Source organism: Crinia signifera, chromosome 7 (genome assembly GCF_055691185.1).
Source record: "Crinia signifera chromosome 7, ASM5569118v1, whole genome shotgun sequence".
NCBI classification, from domain to species: domain Eukaryota; kingdom Metazoa; phylum Chordata; class Amphibia; order Anura; family Myobatrachidae; genus Crinia; species Crinia signifera.
In genome coordinates, this window is record NC_139223.1 from 180,125,563 (window position 1) to 180,151,520 (window position 25,958).

A 25,958-nucleotide genomic window follows, 5' to 3' on the forward strand; every position below is an offset into this window, starting at 1 on the left:
GCATCTTAAGCTCCTGGCCCATTTAGCGGTAAGGTACACAATCTACACAGCACGATGCCAATCTGTGGAGTGTCGGATGGACCGGTAGGTGGCGTTAAGGGGCTCGATAGGCAGCGAACCACCACTGCCTAGAAAGCCAACCTGAATCACCCCCTTCAATTCAATAAGGTTTTCAACATTTTTCATTATTGTAAAATACCCCAAGGAGAACCCGGATCTCTATTCTGAAAAAAAAAAAAAGACTGGGCTGCAAATCCAAGGTTTTGAGAACGATCCTCTCTTTATTCAGTGAAACATTTTTTTATTAATTACTGAAAGAGAAAACTCCAGTGATTAAAGATATAATAGTTCTTTAGCTTCATGCTCATTCATCTAAAAGTCCAGCACAAATTAAATAAGGCCACTTCCCCCCCCTCCCAAAAAAAGAACGGCAACGGGAATGCAAATCACACCCCATCACCCAAGTCTGTGTCCCAATGGCTTGTTGTGAGTCCAAAGAGTTCATCACACAATTGCACAAACACACACATTCATTAATCTTTGGGTGACTTGTATCTACACGTTTCCTCCAATATCCTTCCGAGGTTCACCCAAAAATAATAAATAGGCAAAAAAACATTCCAAGTGTCTCAAAAAAAGGCCCAAGGCAGGAGAGGACATCCCACGTCTGGCTTCAGTAGTAGGCAGTGCAGCCACCGGTGTGACAGCAGGACTGGAACACAGGAGTATTCTGGTCACGGTGGTGGTGGTCGTCTACAGCAGTGATAGAGATATAGCGCCCACACCTTTCGGGCTATTCACAATGTGTAGCAGCGGATGGTCAAGCAGGGTGGCACAGCCCTCACCCCACTCTGTAGCACACCTGGGCGCCGCATTTGTGTCCCAGGTCTTTATCCCCAGTCCGTAATTGTGCTTTTGACACAGCAGCAGTAGATACAAAAATTTTGTAGGTTGTCCAGGTAACAGTCCCTCAAACCTGGCAAACATTATTGGCCTATAGAAATTTCCCAATGGCTTTATAGACCTCACACAAATTCTGGGGCAATCTGTCAGGAGGTGAGGTGTGATAATTTTATATGTGACATGAGAAGGACCTCATCAGTCTCCTGTTCAGGACAGGACTCCATTGTCTCAGCAAGACCCCGATTCTTTGCTACACTCATAGTAAGCCATGCTCTGCTGCTGGGAGTACCCGCTTCAGCATACCTGTTCATTCCCTGCCAGAGGTGCCAAAGGAGGTATCTTCAAACGGATTTGAACTGCCAAGATTGTTGTTGCCATGGGTGCGAGATGCATTGCAAGTGTCACAGGCAGTGAAGTGATTTAGGAGATGGTCCACTGGCAATACAAAACACCTTCTGTTCTGCACCATGGCTCCATATTGCTGGTTCTTGGTTTTTAGAGAGAAGCTAGAAGCCTGGGCAAATAGCACGGTCCAATGCTCGTTCTCCGTACGTGGTCCAACCACTGCAGAGGGAGGCGTCACTGCTTAGACAGAACGGCGTTTCGGTTGGCCTTCATCTTCTCCAGCCGCTTGACTAAATGGCTATTGCCTACTTCAAGCTCCTCTATTTTATCCAAGGCTGTACGGAGCTATGGACAAGGAAAGAGGTGAGAGGTGAATTATTGAAACGTGGAGAGGAAAAACAAATTTATAAAAAAAAAAAATCATTAAAATGAAACGTTCTCTTTAAAGCAAACAAGTACAATTAACTGAATATTTTCCTCTACTTCTCTGGGAAACAGACAGGTGAGAATTACTGTATCGACTAGGTTACGGTCCTTGGTCAATAAGTCATCATCAAATGTGGATTGAGTCAAGCGTGCATTTGGTTGACAAGTTCAAAAGGACAACCATATTTACTTGACCTATGGAATGTCCAACACATTGACGATCCATTAACCTGACACCAAAACAGATCACAATAACCCTTGGAGTCCACGTAATATGTCAATTATATGAATAAGAAGAACCCACGTATTGTGCTTTCGTAACAGAAATGTAGGGCTTTACGAACGAAGCTAACTGAAAGCCGATGCTTCGTAAATAAAGCTTGATGGACACAGGAGCGTGGAGGTGCGCTCCCAGGCAGAAACAATGGCCCTTATACTGGTTGAAGCCTTGCCAGTCCTCAGATGTCATTCACACGGCTTCCCGCCTCCCCCCCCCCATACGATCCCCCGCATGGCTGTGAATGGATGATTTGCATAATCATCCATTCACAGCCTTGGGTGCGGGGGGGAGAAATTATTTGATGGTCGGCGAACATCGAGGGATTTCTCCAGCGCTCGCAGATCTGAGACACCCATCTCCGAGCGCCATGTGCGGGAAGCGCTGTGGCCGCTCATACACAACGGCTGCGCATGCGCAGTCACCAAAAATCGGTCCCTCATGCGACCGTGCGGGGGACCGATTAAATCAGAATCACCCCCAATGTTACATGGTGCAACATTGCATTTGAATGTATGTATTTAATGCCAGACTGGTGCAGCAAGACGTGTATATACAATATATGGTAAGTATATGAAACGGAGAGGGCAGGGCAAACTTTTGCACGTTCTAAAAGTTTTTTCCTTTAAAACCGACTTGTTCATCCTGTACCATCCCAGTGGGCATGGAGGGAGAATTTAATAGTGTGCCCAGCGCAGCGAGGAGACAGGATACACTCATATAGGGGCACATTTATCAAGATCGCCTTTACAATGCGATCTGCGCGGAATATTACTGCCCAGGATCGCATTGTAAAATGCAATCATATCTCCTGAATGTATTCATTTTGAGGCTGCAGGGACAGGGCCCGGAGTCGGAAGCCGGGTGGTCTGCGCATGCGCGGTTACACGCTGCCCCCCCCCCCGCTGACCGCACTGCCGCTCGGGCAGTGCGATGTGTAGCCATAGGCTACAATGGGCTATCGCCATCCCAGAATGGCGATAGCCCAGGGATGCGAAGCTGGGCTGCCTGATGTTGATACATCGGGCAGCTTCGTATCCCCCATAGGGGGATGCGGCCGGCGGCGCTACAGGGGGGATCGCAGCAGGGATCGGAGATGCAGTCCCCCGCCTCGCACCTCTCCAATCCATTCTTAACGCTGCTGCTAGGCTCATCTTCCTATCCCGCCGCTCTACCTCCGCCTCCCCCCTCTGTTTATCTCTTCACTGGCTCCCCATTCCTTTCCGAGTTCTCTTTAAACTCCTCACCACCACCTACAAGGCTCTCTCCTGCTCCACAGCTCCCTACCTCTCTTCACTGATCTCTATCCACACTCCCTCTTGTCCTCTTCGCTCCATCGCTGACCGCCGACTGACCTCTCACCTAATCACCTCCTCCCACTCCCGTGTCCAAGACTTCTCTCGCGCTGCCCCCCTGCACTGGAACAACCTCCCGCCACCCATCAGGCTATCTGATTCCCTTACCTCCTTCAAGCGCTCCCTCAAAACCCACTTTTTTAGACTAGCCTATCCCTCCTCCTAACCTCTTTTGATCCTCCTATCCTGCCTCCGTTCCCCTCCGTTCCTACTTATCCTATTGTATTTCGTTCGTCCACCCACCTATTTTTAGTATGTTAACTCTTATGAGCAGGGCCCTCCTTCCTCACGTACTCACCCTACCTCATTACCTCACCTGTGCTCCTGTCCTGTTCTTCCCTTCCTCTACTTCATCTTCAGTCTCCTTGACAATTTTGACACCTACTTCTGAACTGATGCTGATTTTAGTTCTACCAGCTATACCCCTATTTATACTGTATCTTTCAACACACCCTGTACGTTACCTTGTAATTTGTTTTTTTTTGTTTTTTGCTATGTACGGCGCTGCGGACACTTTGCGGTGCCTTATAAATAAACGTACTACTACTACTACTACTACTAATACATTTAGGTGATACCTAATATTTGCAGGTAACCCCCGAAAACACCCGGATTTAGCCGCAAATATTACTTAATAAATGTGCCCCATAGGGCGAAATGTAATAGGGTGCGATTTTTGGACGAGTTCCAAACTCGCCAGAAATCGCACCTTTAAAAATCGCGTTTTTTGCCGCGAATTCGCATATGTAATGAGATGCGAATTAGCGGCAAAAAATGCGATTTGCCGCGATTTTTAGTCATGAAAATGTGCGCATTTTCAGTCATGAAAATGTGCGCATTTTCATAAATGCGATTTTGTGCAAAAAAAAAAAAGTAAAAAAAAAAACGGCGTGGGGTCCCCCCTCCTAAGCATAACTAGCCCCGGGCTCATTGAGCCGGACCTGGTTCCAAAAATACGGGGGGACAAAAAGCATAGGGGTCCCCCGTATTTCTGAAACCAGCCCCGGACTCTTGGACCGATCCTGGTTCCAAAAATACGGGGGACAAAAAATCTGGGGTCCCCCGTATTTTGAAACCAGCACCGGGCTCCAACAGCCCGCGGTGTCATGCCACAGCCGGGGGACACTTTTTATACAAGGTCCCCCGGCCAAAACATGAGCACCGTGGCTGGTCAGCCTTGGACGGGGTACCTGGAGGAGTGGGGACCCCCCCAATAAAGGGGTCCCCCCCCCCCCAGGCTTCACCCGTCCAGGGCTGAAGCCCGGGGCTGTCACCGGCGTCCGTGGCCAGTGGACGCCGGCCTGATAGGGTTAAATCCATCATACATATCATTACATTGCTTTTTACCGGCGAACTACAAGTGCCAGCAGACCTCCCCCGCATGCTGGGACTTGGAGAACCACAAGTCCCAGCATGCGGGGCATTAATGGGCCCGCTGGGACTTGTAGTCCACCTGTAAAAAGAATGTTTATAAAAAACACACACACAGAGAAGTAAAAGTTTATTACACACACACACCTCACTTTTACACCAGCGTTACTTACCATTCCTGGATCCAGCGCTGGTCTGGCTGCTTTACAGCCGGCTCCCCCCGAACTGACAGGCAGCGGGGAGAACCGGCTTTCTCCGTTGCTTCTAACAGCTTCTGTAGCGCTGTCCGAGTGCTACAGAGGCTGAGAGCGTGATTGGCTGAGCTACAGTATGCGTCTCCATGGAGACGCATAGCTCAGCCAATCAGGACTGAGCTATGCGTCTCCATGGAGACGCATACTGTAGCTCAGCCAATCACGCTCTCAGCCTCTGTAGCACTCGGACAGCGCTACAGAAGCTGTTAGAAGCAACGGAGAAAGCCGGTTCTCCCCGCTGCCTGTCAGTTCGGGGGGAGCCGGCTGTAAAGCAGCCAGACCAGCGCTGGATCCAGGAATGGTAAGTAACGCTGGTGTAAAAGTGAGGTGTGTGTGTGTAATAAACTTTTACTTCTCTGTGTGTGTGTTTTTTATAAACATTCTTTTTACAGGTGGACTACAAGTCCCAGCGGGCCCATTAATGCCCCGCATGCTGGGACTTGTGGTTCTCCAAGTCCCAGCATGCGGGGGAGGTCTGCTGGCACTTGTAGTTCGCCGGTAAAAAGCAATGTAATGATATGTATGATGGATTTAACCCTATCAGGCCGGCGTCCACTGGCCACGGACGCCGGTGACAGCCCCGGGCTTCAGCCCTGGACGGGTGAAGCCTGGGGGGGGGACCCCTTTATTGGGGGGGTCCCCACTCCTCCAGGTACCCCGTCCAAGGCTGACCAGCCACGGTGCTCATGTTTTGGCCGGGGGACCTTGTATAAAAAGTGTCCCCCGGCTGTGGCATGACACCGCGGGCTGTTGGAGCCCGGTGCTGGTTTCAAAATACGGGGGACCCCCAGATTTTTTGTCCCCCGTATTTTTGGAACCAGGACCGGTCCAAGAGTCCGGGGCTGGTTTCAGAAATACGGGGGACCCCTATGCTTTTTGTCCCCCCGTATTTTTGGAACCAGGTCCGGCTCAATGAGCCCGGGGCTGGTTATGCTTAGGAGGGGGGACCCCACGCCGTTTTTTTTTTATAAAAACACTTTTACACATTTTTATTAACAGAACCATGCACAGATCTCAATGATCTGTGCATGGTTCTGTCAAATTCGCCTGTCAGAACCTGGTCTATTTTTTTTGCGATTTTTGGTAACATTTACCAAAAATCGCACCCTATTACATTTGCGAGTTGTATACTTTATAATGGGAAAACATCTGGATGCGAATTGAAATGTGACTAAAAATCGCACTTCTAAAAGTGCGATTTCGCGGTAAAAAGTGCGATTTTTTACCGCGATTTTCAACCTATTAAATGTGCGATTTTCGGAAAATGTGCGATTTCGGCCGTTTTTTGACCAAAAATCGCACATGTCTAAAAATCGCACCCTATTACATTTCGCCCAATAAATGTGCCCCATAGTGTCTATGTTGACAGACACCGAAAAAGTGAAAAAAAAATAATGTCAACCTTTTCACCATTTTGACATAAGCATGTCAACTTTTTTTGATGTTGACCATTAGATAACCTTTTGACTGTCGAACTAGACCACTCATAGCCCTGGAATGAACATAGACCAGAGGTTCCCAAACTGGGGTGCCTCAGGATGCTTGCAGGGGTGCCTTGGGTTGATGGTAGGCATAGCCAGTGCTCCTGGCTTCCACTCATAATTTATATGGACAAACAGAACAGAATCCGCTCTCTCACAACATAACTGAACCGAAGAATGACATCTAAAAATCGAATTACTAAATGTAACTTAAAAAAAAAAAAAATTGATCAATAAGAAACTTTTGGTCTAGGGGTACCGTGAGAATATTCTGATTCTCTAGGGCGCATGATTCGGAAAAGTTTGGGAACCACTGACCAAGACATCGTTATGGGGCCTACATACATAGCGATTTGGGGACATTTTCTAAGTGATCTCACTAGGAAATGCCCCTACATCGCTCCATGTGTAGGAGCACCAGCGATTCGTATCCATATATAATACTATATCGCTATTCACCTCCCTCTGTAATCTTCGTTTTTCAGCCTTCAATTCATCTTCTACTTTTTCAGAATTTTCAGTTGAAGATTTGTACCGGGTCAGCTGACTCTCTAGTCGGATAATCTGAAAGAGACATTGGGCGAATATTTACCAATGAGGAAATAGGCAGAATATGAATAAACAAAGACAAAAAGGATCCAGCCCACCGCGCCAGCTTCTGGTAATCATGGGTGTAGTAAACATACCACACACCCTGTTCTAAAGCAATCATTTACCCACTGACCAGTGGATTGTCAATCATTACGGGAAGGCAGAGAACCAGCGTTCAGTCATAACCCTTTGAATTCCAACGTTGCTGTGCAAAATATCTGCTAAAAATGCCGGCGTCGGAGTCGAGGAATAGGAATCACTTTAGTTATTGCCAGCGAATGATCTGAGGTCAATTCATTGAAGTTTTGTTAAATATTGCGCCAATAAAAGAACAGTCGCTGTGAGCGACGCCGGCATTTCTAACGGATATTTTACACATCTCTCACAGCAACTGTGGCCCTCAAAGGGTTAATATCAGATATGATCCAATACTTCCGTATAATAAGATTCTTCCCTTTACCATTCGCCGTACACATTGTTTGATGCTCTTACATTCTGTTCTAGAGCGGTTATCTCTTGCGTGGACTTGGTGAGTTTAAACTTGAGGTCACTGATTAGTCGGTTGGCATCCCCTAGAAGAACAAGAAGAAATAATAACGGCGACTTACAATTTAATATGCAAAGAATCCGTACCAATTACACAAGCACAAAGAGCATAAGCTGCGAATACTGAATTTTGGGGCTTACAAAGATGGGAGGAGTTGGTATAGATTGGGCAGACCATGTACCCACTCAGCCGTGAGCATGCCCTCCCTAGCATTTGGTCTTACTTCTGCATTTTAGAATATGGCACATCAGTACAACATGTGGTATACAGTGTAAAGGTGCCATTACACGTACTGATTACCTGGTAATTTTTGTGCTAAAATAGCATAGTTGTGCATGCAATGCAATGCTATTTTAGCACAGAAAGTACCGGGTAATTGGTACGCGTATGGGCACCTTAAGGAGAAAGCAAATTACGGGCCTTATTCAGATCTGATCACACATATGCAAAGCTGCAGATGACTTTGATTAGATATCCGACACCCAGACTGAACGAAAACACGCCCTGTGCAAATTTTCTAAATAAACGCTATGCACTATCCACCCGCAGATCCATACGCAAGTCACAAACCATCAAATTTTTTTTCCAGTCTGTGCAAATGTGCGTAAGTCTGAACCTACCGGTAATCTGCGGCAGAGACAGGCTGAACGAGGCCGGTGCTAACATGACAGACCCTCCCTTAAATCACCTGGGTACGCCTGCATTTTTCATGACACTCCCTGAAAACAGCCAGTTACCAACTTCAAACATCAGATTACTGTCAGGGAGGGGGGTGATTGTGCTGGATAAAGGGGTCATCACTGGTTCATCTCACATAACAAGAGTGATGTAGCAGAGAAAGTTTTTACAGGTTGACTATCCCTTATCCAAAATGCTCGGGACCAGAAGAACTTTGGATAACAGATTATTCCATATTTCAGAATACATTTTTATATTTCAATGATGTATCTTGAATCGTTTATGGTGTATAAGCACATAAAACACATGAAATGCACATAAATATATTTTATTTGTGCATAAAACAAGGTTTCAAAACATGAAACAAAATTTTTGTACAATCTCCGGTACTAAATTTAAATGCCAAGCAAACATTTGCTTGCACATATTTAGGGCCAGTTACATATCACGTCCTCAGTAGTGCTGTTACAGATGTCCCCAGTAGTGCTAGTTATATATCACGTCCTCAGTAGTGCTGTTACAGATGTCCCCAGTAGTGCTAGTTATATATCACGTCCTCAGTAGTGCTGTTACAGATGTCCCCAGTAGTGCCAGTTATATATCATGTCCTCAGTAGTGCTGTTACAAATGTCCCCAGTAGTGCCAGTTATATATCATGTCCCCAGTAGTGCCAGTTATATATCACGTCCTCAGTAGTGCTGTTGGATCCGATATGTAATCCGGCGGTCGGGATCCCGGCGTTCAGAATCCCGACGCCGGAATCCCGACAGCCGAAATGCCGACAAGGGGGGGACGTGGATCGCCCCCCCTTGCGGGCTCGCTGCGCTCGTCACGCAGCGGGCCCGGTGCCTCGCTACGCTCGGCACGCTATTTTATTCTCCCTCCAGGGGTGTCGTGGACACCCCAGGAGGGAGAAAGTGTCTGCATTTCGGCGGTCGGGATTCCGGTGTCGGGATTCTGAACGCCGGGATCCCGACCGCCGGGATCTTAACTGCATCCCGTGCTGTTACCGATGTCCCCAGTAGTGCCAGTTATATATCATGTCCTCAGTAGTGCCAGTTACAGATGTCCCCAGTAGTGCCAGTTATATATCATGTCCTCAGTAGTGCTGTTACAGATGTCCCCAGTAGTGTCAGTTATATATCATGTCCTCAGTAGTGCCAGTTACAGATGTCCCCAGTAGTGCCAGTTATATATCATGTCCTCAGTAGTGCTGTTACAGCTGTCCCCAGTAGTGTCAGTTATATATCACGTCCTCAGTAGTGCTGTTACAGATGTCCCCAGTAGTGCCAGTTATATATCATGTCCTCAGTAGTGCTGTTACAGATGTCCCCAGTAGTGCCAGTTATATATCATGTCCTCAGTAGTGCTGTTACAGATGTCCCAAGTAGTGCCAGTTATATATCATGTCCTCAGTAGTGCTGTTACAGATGTCCCCAGTAGTACCAGTTATAGATCATGTCCCCAGTAGTAGCTTTTAGCATAAAAAAAAAATCCCCCCCCCCCTTTCTGGAACGTATGGTTTTTGGAATAATTTGGATAACGGATATTTGAATAAGGAATACTCAACCTGTATCTCGTAATCGCTCTACTTTCATTGTTTTCTGCATCTCAATAACCTGCTATGGGAAATGCTTAATGTATCAGGCTGGCGTTACCCTACAAATCGCCAATGGGCTCACCCACAAACCTGGAGAGATTCCACTACATCCCTCCAAGTTAAACCTCATTGCACACATTCTAGTGCTTTCCTAGGTAAAACAGAAACTGTGTACAAGCCCCATATAGCATCAATGTATCTAACATAATGTATTATTTACATACAAACTGATGCACAAAATGTCAATTTACCTGTTATAACTGTGGTATGGTAGGACGGTATCGCTGGCTTCCCGAGTCTGTGTAACTGTGTGGCTCTACACATGTCTACAATAATGGGAGTTATTGCATAAATAGGTGGTTCTGAACGTAGCGGCTGCTGTCGGTGGTTACAGGGATGCTCTTACTGATTACAATTATAACCTATATCACGAGTTTCTCAGGTGGTGCAAAGTGGGAAAACAGTATGAGAGCAAAGTGCTTGGGGGAATGGACAATACTGTAAAACCATCTTTCCCCAATTAATTACTAAAACATGTCAACTTAATGATAAAACTGAAAATGCATCTCAAGTATAAATTCTGGACCCTAGAGTCCACTTTTGAAGGGCACCCAACACCTACAGTATCAACGACACCTTTAATTTTTCAAAAGGTGCGCCACTCTATATTTTATCAATATGGCATAAGGGGAAGATCAATAAGACCTATTTATTTTTATCAGTTGTTGACTGATGCCCAAATAACTTTATCATCAGAATAAGAGGCCAGCGGAACCCTAAGATATTGGACCCATAGCACCAGTAGGTGTGTCTACAGATTTTATGTTACATACACACGGGAAGGGAGGTAGAACTTTGAGGAGCTCAGTTACTCCTAGAACATATTGCTTTGTATGCAGGGCTATACTTGGTGACTAACACAAGCACAAATATGCAATACAATGATCTTGCAGACGGGACCAGGTCGATGTAAACCTGCTCACTTTGCACATCCGTGCCGTTCTCCAGATCTTCAAAATCTGCGTTTTCGGGGCTTCGGTTGCCGAGGTTCCTTTCTTCCAATTGGCCCTTCAACTTCTTAATCTGAGATGAGAGAACATTCAATATATTGGCAACATCCAGCTCAATGCCCAGCATAAATCTACATAACTTGAAAAACAGCAACACTGAATTCACAGTAATGTTCCAGCTGTAAATCAAAGACCGTGGCCTTCTAGTTGTTTGGTCATTGAGGGCTAAATGCACTAAAGAGGACTTGGTGGACTTAGGGGTCAATTTACTAAGATGAGAGTTCTGTTGTAGATTGTATGTTGCCCATAGCAACCATTCAGATTCTATTATCTTCTAAAAGGTGTTAAATAAGTAGAATCTGCTATCCCACCTTCAGAAGAACTCCCATCTTAGTAAATGTATTCCTTACGGTCTATCCTGGGATCTCTCAGCAGACCCACTTCTGCCCACCCACCCCCTCTCCAGCGCTCACCAAACAACTCATTTCCTTCCCTCCTAAGCTTGAGTAGGAGATCTTCCCCTTCTAAACACCCCTTGGCCAGGTTCTCTCTATGCTACTCCACCTGATCAGTGAATGGACCTAGATAATCTTTCCAGCTCCACCAATGACCTTTCCTCTAACTACTGTACCATTTATCTGCTGTGGATTGTGTACTCACACCTACGGGGCTGAAAACAAAAATCCACAAGTCCAGCAGAACTGTAAGCATGGCATAGTCACACTTACTTGCACCTATGGTAGATCATTGGTAACTGCTTGCTTTAACTAACTGACCCAGTTTTTCCCTCTTCGCTCTACTGAAAATGCCTTCAAGAGTGACCGAGCATTTGCTCTTAGCCAAGTCAAAGGGCTATTTCTACTTTCTCATACGTCTTGCCTTCTCCGTTCTTCTCAAAAACTGTCTGAGCCTCAGTCATTCACTCTCTGGGCCTCTGTCTCTGTCTAATCAGGTTGTTCCTTCAGCATCTCAAGTTCTGATTCATATTCCCTCCCCATCTGCTTTACTGGTGTCCCTTCTGGTTCTGTCCCTGCCCCTCCGCTCTTCTCTAAGATTGACAGGAAAAAAAAATTGTGTGTGTAAATAATAATTACACACTGTGGAGGAGCTGATGCAAAGTTGGACATAGTGACACCCTCTCACGGACAATAAAAACAAAATCAGGTCTAGGAAAATACTTCCAGAGCTAGTTTCCAAAAAGAGATACATATTTCCTCCCCCCCCCTCCTTCCTTCACTCAACAACGCATTTCAGAGTTTTCTGCTCCCTCGCGTAATTTATCTATTTTTTTCCCATCCTTATTTTGAAGGAGAGATCACCTACATAAGGTGAGTTTCCTTAGTTCTATGTTCATTGCTTTGGGGTGGTTTGCAGAACACGAACATGCATGCATTCGGCTGTACATTAGCAATTTTTTAAATGATGTGGAATCAGAGCATAATGCTAGGGAGGCACTGCAGGGTCACCAAGAATCAGAGAGAGTGCGTGTTGAGGGAATTGTGGGCTACACAAAGTTGGATTGAAGTTTAGACTTTATCAGCTGTATTTTTTTACACTTACTATAGGGCAAGTAAAAGTGAGCCCTGATGGCAACGACAGGTAAAGCAATGTAGCAGTATTCTTCTTTCTCATTAATATCCATGCAAGCGATGTGGTAGCGCATGAGACTGAGGTGTATTTAACTATGCTGCAGTCCCTTTGTCTTGATCTAGGCTACACTATTATATAATAGTATATAACGTATTTTCTGTTTCCGGTCTTGACATCCAGAAGGATCTTTCACATCCCTTTAAGACCTCAACCCATGGGAGGTCATAAAACAATTAGCATAACCATAATAATCACCTATCCCAGCTGAGTGGATTTGCACCATTGCAAAAACTCTGTGGACTTTCTTATTTTTTTTCAGAGATAAAATATTAACTTATCTATCCATAGCACTTCTACCAGTGTACTCATGTGTTCAACATCTATGATGGAGGACAGCCAGATCTACTTTTATACCCCTGACCTATGTTCCTCTGCCCTATCCTGTCTATCCAACTGTCTCCCGTCTCCACCTGGATGTCCCAAAACTTCTTCAAATAACCCTTGTAGACATATGCCGTCATGATTCCTAAGCTCCAATCTGAAGTAACTACAGTCCCAAGCTCTGAGAACCCCTTTCACATTACACTTCAAGTACCTGGGTTTTTCATGGGTCAATCCCTTTCACACAACAGTCCCGATCCGATCCATTCAGACATAAACCGTAGGTCCCGGGTTAATTCAGATGTGGTTGGAGCTGCGCCCTGTGTCGCAAAGTTCTGATTATTTAAGCTAAGCATGCGCTGTTACTAGTGCTAAATGTAGCACAATGTGTGCCTCATGGCGTGCAATTTCGGGTCCAGTGATCCTATGCTGCGTCAGACGCAAGTTGGATCACTACTGCAGCAGAAGGCACCTGCCTATAATGGACACCTTCTGCTGAATCACAATACCGCTCTATAGCACCTCCAACCACATCTGAATAGGCTCAGTGTGCCCCGTTAAATTTCCACGTTTTTCCTTTGTCTGAATTTTTTTTTATAGTTGTGGAAGAACAGATGAGATTGGTCTACCGCAGGGCTGGGCAACAGCGGCCCTCCAGATGTTGATGAACTACACATCCCAGCATGCCTTGCATCAGTTTCAGCATGGCCACATAGCAAAAGTAATGCAAAGCATCCTGGGATGTGTAGTTCATCAACATCTGGAGGGCCACTGTTGCCCAGCCCTGGTCTACCGGATAGACCATACCAATGGAATTCAGGTCAGACTACATAACTCCAATGACAAAGCCAGTGTCCAGGAGTCCACAGTCAGGCAAACACGGAGCTAGAATAGTGAACATGGGAGAACATAAGGTGGAAGCCACTATTCTTTGAGAAGAACATTGCTGTCATTTAAGGTTTGCCATTGACCTCCTGGATGAGCTTTAAGACTACTGTAATAATATTTTATGGACAGAGAGTCTAAAATATAACTTTTTGGCTTACAGGAGAAAACCAAAAACAATGCCTTCTAAGAGCTCCATCCAACCAGGATGAAATACCATGGGGGTGTTTTTGTGGCTTCGGTTTGTTTTTGCATAGAAATCAAATGCTGGATCATTTGATCAATACATGCTATTGTGTTGTGTGATTTATTGTGTTCTCTATCCCTTTTTCTCCTTAAATAAAGATCTAAACACGTTTAAGGTCAAATTTATGCAGAAATTCAGAAAAATGTAAAAAAAAAAATTTCTTCTTAGTGCTACTATTTTTCCATTCACCTTTCTCGTTCCCCAATGTACCCCATTTGGAAGTGTTATATCATCCAGTGTCGGAAGGGCCCACCAGGGGTCCTGCGTGTGACAGCATGATGAGGGGGTGGGCTCAGTTTGTGACATCATGATGCGGCAAACGTCCTGACATCAGCCATCCCACTTACCCACACCCAGCTGGTTGTGTCTAGATCCACTTCAATCCTTTGACAAGGATGTGACATTAAGTGAGGGCGGAAGTTGTAGTTTCCCTCGATTTTCATAATTTTATCTCTAATTTCCGTAGGTTTAGGTTATTTAATTTCATTGCAGCTGGATTACGCATGCCACGCTTTCATATTCTCCAGGTATACGTCCACCCAGGCATGATGGGTAATGTCAGAAGGGGTTCTAGCCGCAACCCCGCACAGTTCCTCCTCTCGCTCCCAACCCGCAGAACCTGCCGGGTCAGACAACCGCTACTGACTGCCCAGCGTCATTAAGTTTGTGTCAGGCCCCGCCCACTTAAAGTGGGCAGGCTCATAAATCAACAGGGCCTACCGGTCAATCCCCTAGTTACCTACCAGGCCAGACCGAGCCGGATATCATCCCTCTACAATATACAGTCGTTGATCACAGGCATGTCCCCCCCGTCTAGGTCATCCACTATGTCCCTGTCATTTCCTATGTTAGCTTTTTATTGTGTGTTTACGATCAAGCACGGAATTTGTACCTGCATAAGTGCTTGTTGGGTGTGCTTGTGCATTTATGTGATTTCTTCCTCATGCCACTATTATACATGTGGATATGTATAGCCACATTCTTCACGATTTTGTTTGCTTGTTGTTTTCAAGTGGCTCGTACAGAAATGTCCTGATACACTGTCGTTTGAGTATCGGCAAACAGCCCTTCTCAGTTCACCAGGTGCCAGGCGGTCCAGCTCTCATTCAAGATATGCAAAACTATATTGCTGGTTAGCCCTGATCAATTTGATGTGTGACATTTGTTTATCTGTGTAAGAAGTGCTACATTGCAGCAGATACGGCTTTCACCTTCCTCTGACGGAGATCAGGGCCTTCTCTATCCCTCATGTTACTTCTGCACCTTGGCATGTTTCTCCGGCTCGAAGAACATACATCCATCCAAATCCAATGCATTGACTGGACGAGTAGATATAGTAAATCTCGAGAAATTTGATTAAGACTGCACAGTATCACAATGGGCTTCCTTCATGTCCCTCACCCCAGGATCCAATCCCATGAAGTCACTATATGGTAGGTTAATTCTAGAGACCATGTGAATAGGACACTATTCACAATGTAGTCAGGAACATTTTTTTCCTATGCAGCTCTAATAGGTGGAGTGCCATCAAATTTAATTACTACACTCAAGCTGTGGGGAGAAGCAAAGGAGAGGACTTGCCAGTCCATATTTATACTAACAAAGGAGAGGACTTGCCGGTCCACGTTTATACTAGCAAAGGAGAGGACTTGCCGGTCCACGTTTAACCTAGCTAAGGAGAGGGCTTGCCGGTCCACGTTTAACCTAGCAAAGGAGAGGGCTTGCCGGTCCACGTTTAACCTAGCAAAGGAGAGGGCTTGCCGGTCCACGTTTAACCTAGCAAAGGAGAGGGCTTGCCGGTCCACGTTTAACCTAGCAAAGGAGAGGGCTTGCCGGTCCACGTTTAACCTAGCAAAGGAGAGGGCTTGCCGGTTCACGTTTAACCTAGCAAAGGAGAGGGCTTGCCGGTCCACGTTTAACCTAGCAAAGGAGAGGGCTTGCCGGTCCACGTTTAACCTAGCAAAGGAGAGGGCTTGCCGGTCCACGTTTAACCTAGCAAAGGAGAGGGCTTGCCGGTCCACATTTAACCTAGCAAAGGAGAGGGCTTGCCGGTCCACGTTTATACTAGCAAAGGAGAGGGCTTGCCGGTCCACGTTTATACTAGCAAAGGAGAGGGCTTGCCGGTCCACGTTTATACTAGCAAAGGAGAGGACTTGCCGGTCCACGTTTATACTAGCAAAGGAGAGGACTTGCCGGTCCACGTTTATACTAGCAAAGGAGAGGACTTGCCGGTCCACGTTTATACTAGCAAAGGAGAGGACTTGCCAGTCCACGTTTATACTAGCAAAGGAGAGGACTTGCCGGTCCACGTTTATACTAGCAAAGGAGAGGACTTGCCGGTCCACGTTTATACAAGAAAAGTAGATCACTTGCTGGTCCACATTTATATTAGCAAAGCAGATTATTTGCTGGTTCACGTTTATACAAGTAATGGAGATTACTTGCTAGTCTATTATTTGCTGGTCCACGTTTATGACCACGGTTGCAGGATCATTGAATGGTTTTCCAACTCTACACATAAACCATTATCAAGAGTTTGCTTCCATTGTAAGTCTCCATGACCCGCCTAGAACGTTCCGCACAGCGCAGTTGTGTTCTGAACCTTTGCATTAAGGAGATTTTGTTTCCTTCTTGCACTTGCCATGTGCGATCCCAGCAGAGGAGACACAGCTGCAGACCACCACAGCATCAGCGGAGGCAATAAATCACTTATACAACATCAAGCATTGGACAGCCTTCATACACAGAGCCTTACGTTACCTGCTCCAGGAAGAACTCCCTCTCATCTAGCAGCTTCTTCAGACGGATTTCTTCACAGTTCACAAGGAAAAAACACAGAGACATGGAAAGAAAGAAGAGTTACGACAGAATAAGAAAGAGAAGGTAAGATGTACTGTAGAGCAGGGGTAGCAACTCTGGCACTCCAGCTGCTGTGGAACTACATATCCCAGCCTGCCTTGCTACAGCATTAGCATGTCCTAACAGCAATACTATGTCAGGACATACTGGGATGTGTAGTTCCACAGCAGCTGGCCTGCCACAGGTTTGTGTATAGAATTGAATAAAAGATTTTAAACAGAGGGAAAAATACATCAGGTAACTGTATAAATACCCACAATAAATAAATACATTTTTTTTTTTATATATAGGCAAGCTCAGGGAGGACAGAAGGGTATATATATATATATATATATATATATATATATATATATATATATATATATATATATTTATTAATAAACACATACAGCAATTAAATACAGAAATTGTTAGGCAAATGCTAATAAGAAACATAGGTACTTGTGTATTTTGGCGGCGCCCATTGCATCGTATACCATAACGCATGCTATGGTATGCGATGCGACGCGATGTCGTTGGTTAGTGTACGATGGCATACAATTTGCAAATTGTATGCCATTGTACATGGCATACAATGCCATACGATGCGATTAAACATTGTATAAGCACCCTAATGGGTGCTTACAATGTTAAATGCACCCCCACGCCACCCCCCCACTATAAACGTGAACCCGAAGCGTGGCGAGCGCAGCGGTACACGTCCTACGACCTTTTCATACCCCCACTATCCACGTCGGCGTGGAGTTGAGAATAGATTCGTGTGGCGAGCGCAGCGAGCCACCGAGCCCGAAGCGTGGCAAGCGCAGCGAGCCCCGCGAGGGGACGCGGATACCTGTGAAGCCCGCGAAGGGACACGTTTACCTGTGAAGGTATCCGCGTCCGCTCGCCACGCTTCGGGCTGGGTGGCTCGCTGCGCTCGCCACACTAATCTATTCTCAACTCCACGCCGACGTGGATAGTGGGGGTATAAAAAGGTCGTAGGACACGTACCGCTGCGCTCGCCACGCTTCGGGTTCACGTTTGTAGTGGGGGGGGTGGCGTGGGGGTGCATTTAACATTGTAAGCACCCATTAGGGTGCTCAAAAGCACCCTTTAGGGTGCTTATACGATTTTTAATCGTATAGGGGGTCAAAATCGCGTCGCATGCCATGCGATACGATACGTTCATCGTACGATGTACATCGGGGGCGCCGCTATAATACACAAGTACCGAAACATATTGAAACCTATAAAACCTGCTCATGTACACAATAATTAAGAGCGCTGAAACTATTCTAATAAGGAGTTTTAGAAAGTTATTTTTAGAGTATTTTAACATAGGTCCTAATTCACATTTGTAGGTAAAGCTAGCAACTGGCTAAAATCATGCTGCACTGCAGGTGGGGCAGATGTAACAGGGAGTCAGATATGCGTGTGTGTTCAAACTTTAATCTAAATTGCAGTGTAAAAATAAAGCTTTCTTACTGTTCATTTGTGGGCTATATGCAAAAGGGGACAGTATTTACCCTGCACAGAAAAAATATAACCCGCCCAAATCTATACCTCTCTTCACATTACATCTGCCCCACCTGCAGTGCAGCAAGACTTTACTTAGTTGGATCAGGCCCTAAATGTAGAGGTTTAAAGGGGATGCCGTTTATATATCGGCAGTCAGAATGCCGGCTGACGGAATCCCCATTGCTAGGCAAAATCCCTGCACCGGAACTCCGAAATGGAACAGAATGCTGATACCAGAATCCTGACAGCCGTCATCCTGATCGGAAGGATGGCATGTATGTAGTCCCATGGAGCTGCAGGCGGGGAGGCAGAAGAATTCTCAAAAAACCCATTCAAAGGAATGGGCGGTTACTTATTGGCTGGCTGAGAGAGCTCATTCTTTTGTAGGTTTTATTTTTAAATGATCCTGTCCGCCGCTTGTCCAGGATGCAGAGCAGAGAGAGCGCCTCTCCTGCCTGGCGCTTCTCCACTCTGTAGATAGGCACCGCTGGCACAAACCTAGTATCAGATGCGATATATCGCGGGTGCTAGAAAAACACCCGTAATGTTGCACGTAAGACTTATCTTACGTACACAGCTCGTCCAACCTCTGACGGAGCTGCAGAACAGATGTCATACACATGAAATTTTGGGACGATTTCTCTACCAGATCTGCCAGAATCTGGTGAAATCGGGCCCAAATCACATAGTGTATGGGGGCAATGTTCCCTCTAATTTTACAAAGGCTGTTTGCGGCTAAAGATTTTAGCTGTGCAACTTTGGAAGGAAAGTTGAATTTTTGTGCGTCACTTATATATAACTGGAAAATGATGTTCAGCATTTGTGTTAACTTTACTTCAAAATTATATTAAACATTTAAACATTCAAAACACAGCAAACAATGTAGTTAATGGGTGAAACACACATTAATTGAGTCCACAACTGCAAAAAAGGGACCACTGCTGCTTTGTGCGCTCTATTGTAATGTCTGTGCGCATGCTCGTCGAGGTGTGTGCGCGCGCACAGCTTAGAGCAGGCATTCCCAACCACGGTCCTCAAGGCACACCAACAGTGCAGGTTTTAGTTATATCCAGGCTTCAGCAGATGGTTTAATCAGAATCCCCCAGATACTAGTGTTCCCTCTATAAATGAGGGTGGGCAGGGCGCCGCAGCGCAAGGGGGGCAGTCCGTGCCCGCCGACATCACAATTGTGAGCGGTCCCGGGCAGCGACGTCACGAAAAGGGGCGTGCGTGGGCCGTGACGTCGCGAAAAGGGGCGGGCCCGGCCGGCTCCGTCACTAAAGGAGGCGGGGCCGGCACCACCGAAGTTACCATGCTGCCGGGGAAGCGCTGGGAATCGCCGTCTAAGGCGGCGCTGCGCTTCCCCGTGCACACAGCCAGGGCAGGCACCACGCTGTTTTAGCGGGGCGGGTACTTATGTAGTATCTGGGCGCCCGATTTTTTGATTGTATGCCTTAAGTTAAGGCATATAATCAGATGCGATGCGATATCGCATCGCATCCGACCATATCGCATGCGATGCGATGACCCGATTTTTCCATAGGATTCAATGTTAAAATGGACTGAGTCCATTTTAACATGGAATTCAATGGGAAAAAGGGGTCCTTTTCATACCCCTACTATCCAAGTGGACATGGAGTTGGATATAAACCTGTGGCGAGCGTAGCGAGCCACCGAGCCCGAAGCGTGGCGAGCCCCGCGAGGGGACACAGAATACCGTCCGCTCGCCACGCTTTGGGCTCGGTGGCTCGCTACGCTCGCCACAGGTTTATATCCAACTCCATGCCCACTTGGATAGTAGGGGTATGAAAAGGACCCCTTTTTCCCATTGAATTCTATGTTAAAATGGACTCAGACCATTTTAACATTGAATCCTATGGAAAAATCGGGTCCATCGCATCGCATCCGATTTGGTCGCATGCGATGCGATGCGCCTGATCCGACCCGATTTCTAAATCATGCGCCATTATACTACATAAGTACCCGGGGCACTGCTAGCAGGGCAGGGTGCATTTTGCCCTGTAAAAATCAGGCAGGGCGCAGCGCCCTGCTATAACAGCCTAGCGGGAACACTAGATACTAATTAAGTCACCTGTGCTCAAGCCTGGATATCTACAAAACCTGCACTGTTTGTGTGCCTTGAGGACCGTGGTTGGGAATGCCTGGCTTAGAGGGAACACTGTATGGGGGTCCTTAGGGTTAAGCACTAAGGGGGAAAGGTTAGGGTAATGCTGTAAGGAAGGTTAGGGTACTTAAGGGAGTACTGTACTACTCAGCATCGGGATGCCAGTGTCTGTCTTGTGACCCCCCAGAATCCCCACCGCCACCATGCATATGTATTATGTTCGTACACACATTAAATTGTACTGGCTTAAGATATGGCTTAGATGAATTTTAGTAATGGAACTTTATAACACTTCTCCCGCCGCCCTGCAACAGTTATTTCTGCTGTTTTTTTCTTAAGGTGTTCCTGTTCTTAAAAAGAGACATTTACACTGAAAGATTAAGGATGTCTTCACTGTCAGATTCCAAATACTGCTAATCATACTAAATGGTCTTTTTAAATGTAGGTTTAAACTAGAGATGTGCAGGCTCTGATTTACTCATTTCAAAGCAGGATCTTATTGGCTATCCCAAATCACATGACAGTTGTTGACAGTTGATAGCCAATAAGAAATCAGAGTAAATCAGAGCCTGCACATCTCTAGTTTAAACCAACAAACTGATTAATCACCTTTAACCTTTTGAGACATCTTCTGAAAGCTGGTACAGTAGGCTAATACACTGTCGGAGTTGGGGAGGGGAAGAGATGTTAATTGATTTCTCAGGTAGCACCAAGACCAACAAAATTTGAATGCTTGGAGGACACTTTAATACAATGCGCTTAGTAAGTAAGGGTACACTCACTTTCAAAACAATAAAATCGTTTTATTTCCATTATATACACATCGCACAATACCCAAACAGCCTTATATCTCGGTCATTCCTTACAGATTGTATTCATTCACTTCTCCCCTCCCAGCAGCAAGTTCCAGGCCTGATTCAAAGTCACAGCGAAGTCCGAATGGGTCCGAATGAGCGATTTCACTTACTGCGCACACGTTGCTGACTGTATACATATGTGCAACTCAGAGGCACGTGCAGGTCAACCTTTTTTGTGTGGCAGCAATATGAAAATACGCCAACTTGGGACACATACACCAGGCACGGGCGAGGTGCAAGCGCCAGGGATAATGGTGATGGCTGCTCTTGTGGACAGAGGAGCACGATGCAGAGACTGTGTATAGTTGCGTTGGCATACATTAAGTACATGCGATTTAGAATCAGGCCCTCTGTTTAGAACAGGCAGAAAATGTATTTCTATCTACTAGTTATCTGCAGACCGATAGCTGGTCTGTCCAGGGAACGAATGTAGTACATAGGGCCTTATTCTAGTTCACTCTTAGAGGCAAATTCATTCTTAGCTGGACAAAACCATGTGCACTGCAGGTGGGGCAGATGTAACATGTGCAGAGAGAATTAGATTTGGGTGGGGTTTTTCTTCAAAGTGAGATCTATATTGCAGTGTAGAAATAACGCAGCCAGTATTTACCCTGCACAGAAACAAAATAACTCACCCAAATCTAATTCTATCTGCACCTGTTACATCTTCCCCACCTGCAGTGCACATGGTTTTGTCCAGCTAGGAAGGAATTTGCCTCTAAGAGTGAACTAGAATAAGGCCCATAGTATCATAATGCATGTAGTAAATATAAAATCACAGAAGGTACAGTATGTATCTTAACAGAAATATCACACAATGCCATCAAGTACATAGGGCAGTGGTTTTCAAACTTTCCTATCTATTATGTTACAGGCTGGGTTTGAAAAATGACAGTTGGGATCTGATTGGCTAGTGCATTATGACTTCACCAGGCCTAAAACATCTGCCCCTTGGTCCTCAGGACCCCATACAGGTCACCCAGAAGGAACACTGTGTATCACAAACTGCCACGGTTTTAAAACCCACAGGTGACCTGAAAAGCATGAGTGTGACAAACTGTTATATAGGGCAATTAAAAGAGTGACAGAGGATGCAGCTCTGGAATCAGGACAAATGTGTTAGCCTAGTAATTATCTTACAACAAACAGATATGATTGGACAAATATCAACATGTAACATTTATTTTTAGGAATGCATATTTAAAATTCACCTGCCTTTCAAATATTACTTTGAATGTTTGTTATTCAATATGTTAAAATCCACCTTTGTTTCAAAATGTAGCTTTCTTAAAGTACAGTACTCATTATCTACCACAAGATGGCGATGTAGGACAGGACAGACAGGACCACTTCTACTGGGATAACCGTAAACTGAAAATGCCTGGTTCCTAGCCAAAAAGAAGGTCTGCACTTTCAGCAGGAGCATACGGTACATAGAATTGGTATGAAACACATTATACAGTGAGATATATAGAATAAAGTGCATACTCTGCTTCAAGGTATTTTGCATATATATCTTATAGATATATTTACATTAACTGGGAAAGTCCGTAGCCTAAACAGGGTAAATGTCTTTATTGTGTCTGGAAATCTGTGCACTTCTTTCCTGGCAAGTTCCCATGTTGTGCAATACTTGTCGATAATAAGCAATCTATATGCATTTACAGATTTTTTTTCTAAATCTGACCCTCGAAGCCTCATAAAATAGATCTGTAAGTGCCGAAAGAGCGAGCCATTTATATCGAATTGTATTACTGTATACAAAAATGTGATTGCTTTCTAGACTTATTCTTGGTATGCAGTTCCTACATTGCAGCCTACATGCTGATACATACATCTTCACTGATTCTAGACCAGTGTTGTCAAACTCACGGCCCTCCACCTGTTGTGGAACTACACGTCCCAGCATGCAATGCCACAATTTTAGCAATCCATTATATAAATCTGTGGCAGGGCATGCTGGGATGTGTAGTTCCACAACAGCTGGAGGGCCATGATTTTGACACCACTGTTCTAGACTAACACAGGAGCGAACATGCAGAAATGTTTGGAACACTACAACCTTCACTGCTGCAGAATTGACTGGAAATTGTCCACAAGGCCAGGATAGCAACATTGGAGTTCCCCCCTGTGCGGGTTCCTTGCACCTCATGTCAATGTCATTACATTGTATGTTCACAAACGCGCAGCGAGTTAATTACGCAATTTCAGTAGCCGAGGGGAGAATGGATGTGGAGCTAGTGCACGTGTTCTATACACAAACATGAATACATACATAGCTAACAAACATGAAATTAAACCATTTAATTTAGTAATAATATTTGTTATACATTCAATCTGTTTAACATGGAATGTGAGATCAAATTAAACACGAATCCAGTGACAAGCCAGTGAAATAAATAATAGCCCGCGCCATACCGCCGTTCCCAGCATCCCTGCGACATCATTAAAAAAGAAAAAATTAAAACTAGCAAGGGGAGAAATATTTTTGAGGGTTACTCTTGATGGATAAAGCAAAAAAAAAAAAAAACATTGCTAAAACAAAATGGTACTTAAAAAGAAAAAAAGTCAAAAATTAAATTCCGGATCTGTCCACCCAGAACACACGTCTACATACTAGGCATTGGCGGAACATAAGCCAAATTATTTTGGTACAGGGGAGAACGGCTGGGACAATATATACCTTACTACAGGGCAGGGAGAACGCAAAACTAAAGATATAAGCAGTAGGCATCACGGGACTGAATAGCGACCGGTCTTTGGGTTGCAGGCAACATTCGGAGAACAATTTCCTGGACCAGCCATTGTCCCGTAATGTTGCTGAATTCCAGGAGCTAAACATCTGAAAGTGGTATTCCAACTAGGATACTTAAAGATAGACGAAGGGTAGAATTCTGTGGAGCAAAACGGTGCACCTTCAATTTGCTACACACGGGATGCGTTCTCCTCTGGTAACAAAAGATGAGCAGGTACTAGTGCAATAGAGTTAATGGTGGACGATGTTCAGCAGTGTCACAGGGATTTCTACATAGCATAAAGAACCGCTTAGATCTTTCTCAGCAAAGCACACAATCCTCTTTGTTTTTGCCTTTTCCCCTTTTTGGCGTTGATGGTGTGTCGGGCAATTCACTTTCTCCAGTGTACTTCTCACTTCGTACGACACCATCTTCTTCCTCGTCGGTTTCATCTCCCGCCGATTCTCCCTCGCTGCTGAAGGTCTCAGACTCCTTTGTATTTTCAGTAACTTGTGGCACTTTGTCATCTTTTCCCTGAAGCTGTTCATCAGAAGATTGGTCAAGTTCCTCATGTTCCACCGTCTTAGCATCTTCACTTCCCGAGGATAAACATTCAGTCTCCTGGCTTCTCTCTGGAATGATAATATGATCTGGGAGCCCAACTGGCCCAACGTTTTCTGCCTTGCTTCCCCTTTTATTTTGTATACAAGGCTCAGGATCATCTATCACTTTGTTATGTTCAGGTTCCACCACAGGAGCCTCCACACCTGCTAATATTGGGTCTTGTGAGGGCAGTTCAGGAGCCTTCGTCTGATCCGTATCATGTTCACCGCCCTCAGTGCTGGTCTGTACAGACCCTGTGACTTTATCAATTTCTTTTTGGTCCAGGTTTTCCTCAGTAGGGGGGAATTCTACGTCATCCTTTGTAGCATCCTCTGAGAGTTTAATCAGCTCTCCACATGATTCCTTAGGTTCTGGATCTGCTGATATAGTATCATTGGTAGTCTTCTCTTCTGAATCTTTTTTACAACACTCTTGAGGGCTGAGGCTGGTGCCATCACTTGACGTGCTCTTCAAGGATTCAGTCTCCTCGCTCTTATGATCACAGGGTGGAATTTCATGTGTGCCACCTCCTCCAGAATGTGAAGCCTGTGTACTTTCTGCTGGATTTACGTTACATTCCCCTGATTTATTGTCTACTTTGCATTCTCCGTCTTCAGTTGGGAGGTCCCCCAGTTGGCTGCTTTGTAGACCCTCATTCTTAATGTCACTGGTGGAATATATGGCTTCTTCATTTGGCTCGCTAATCGCATCAGGAGTCTGAGCAACGAAATCCAGAGCGTCCTGAAAGACTTCACTTCCCGAAGGGCTTACATCTCTATGGCGCAATGCTGCCTCTCCATCTACCTCAGAAGAATTTGGTGCCAAAAGCAACAAGTTTTTATGCTCCACATCTGCCACAGTTTCCTTATTGTTGTTTACATGGTCTGAGCTATCAGACAGCTCTTCCTCTTGCTGGTCCGAATTAGTTTCTTCATCAAGGTCGGTACCATCGTCAGCAGTCACCATCGCCTCGCTTGTGTTACCATTAATATCCGTCTCGCTCTGCTCCTCTGGGGCATCGCCACCTTCTGCCTGTAATGGTATATCAGCTGTGGTGTCGTGTGGCACTTCCGGTCTTTCTTGCCGAACCACAGATGGTGGACATTCACCCACCGCTGACACGGTTTCCATTTTCTCCACTTCTCCTTCTGATTTGCCTAAAAAACCATGGACAGTAAAATGAAGAATCCACAGGCAACTTTAACCCACATCCCCAAGAGAGCTTAGAGAAAGAGCGAGAGGTTTTCATCCAAGGTAGAATATGTAGAAAAGCAACAGGTTGGACAGTGCAGGAAAGTGCCACCCATCGCTAGGAAGCCAGGATAACTGCTGAAGAGACAA

The 25,958-nt window shown here is 45.5% G+C and overlaps 1 protein-coding gene across 17 annotated transcripts in view; it reads right to left on the reverse strand.

Moving 5' to 3' along the window:
* Positions 1–256: 256 nt before the first annotated feature.
* LRRFIP1 (LRR binding FLII interacting protein 1) overlaps positions 257–25,958 on the reverse strand; it is a 125,801-nt gene continuing 100,099 nt past the window's right edge. For 14 of the 17 annotated variants that reach the window (XM_083154518.1, XM_083154517.1, XM_083154529.1 and 11 more), the window contains one exon: positions 22,570–25,774. In XM_083154518.1, the coding sequence (XP_083010644.1) occupies positions 24,336–25,774 (1,439 nt within the window). In that variant the 3' untranslated portion in view covers positions 22,570–24,335. Of the gene's footprint in view, positions 1,594–6,871; positions 6,977–7,495; positions 7,576–10,079; positions 10,155–10,811; positions 10,912–16,701; positions 16,752–22,569; positions 25,775–25,958 lie in introns of those variants that run through there. The other 3 variants (XM_083154533.1, XM_083154531.1, XM_083154532.1) reach the window with 2 other exon arrangements.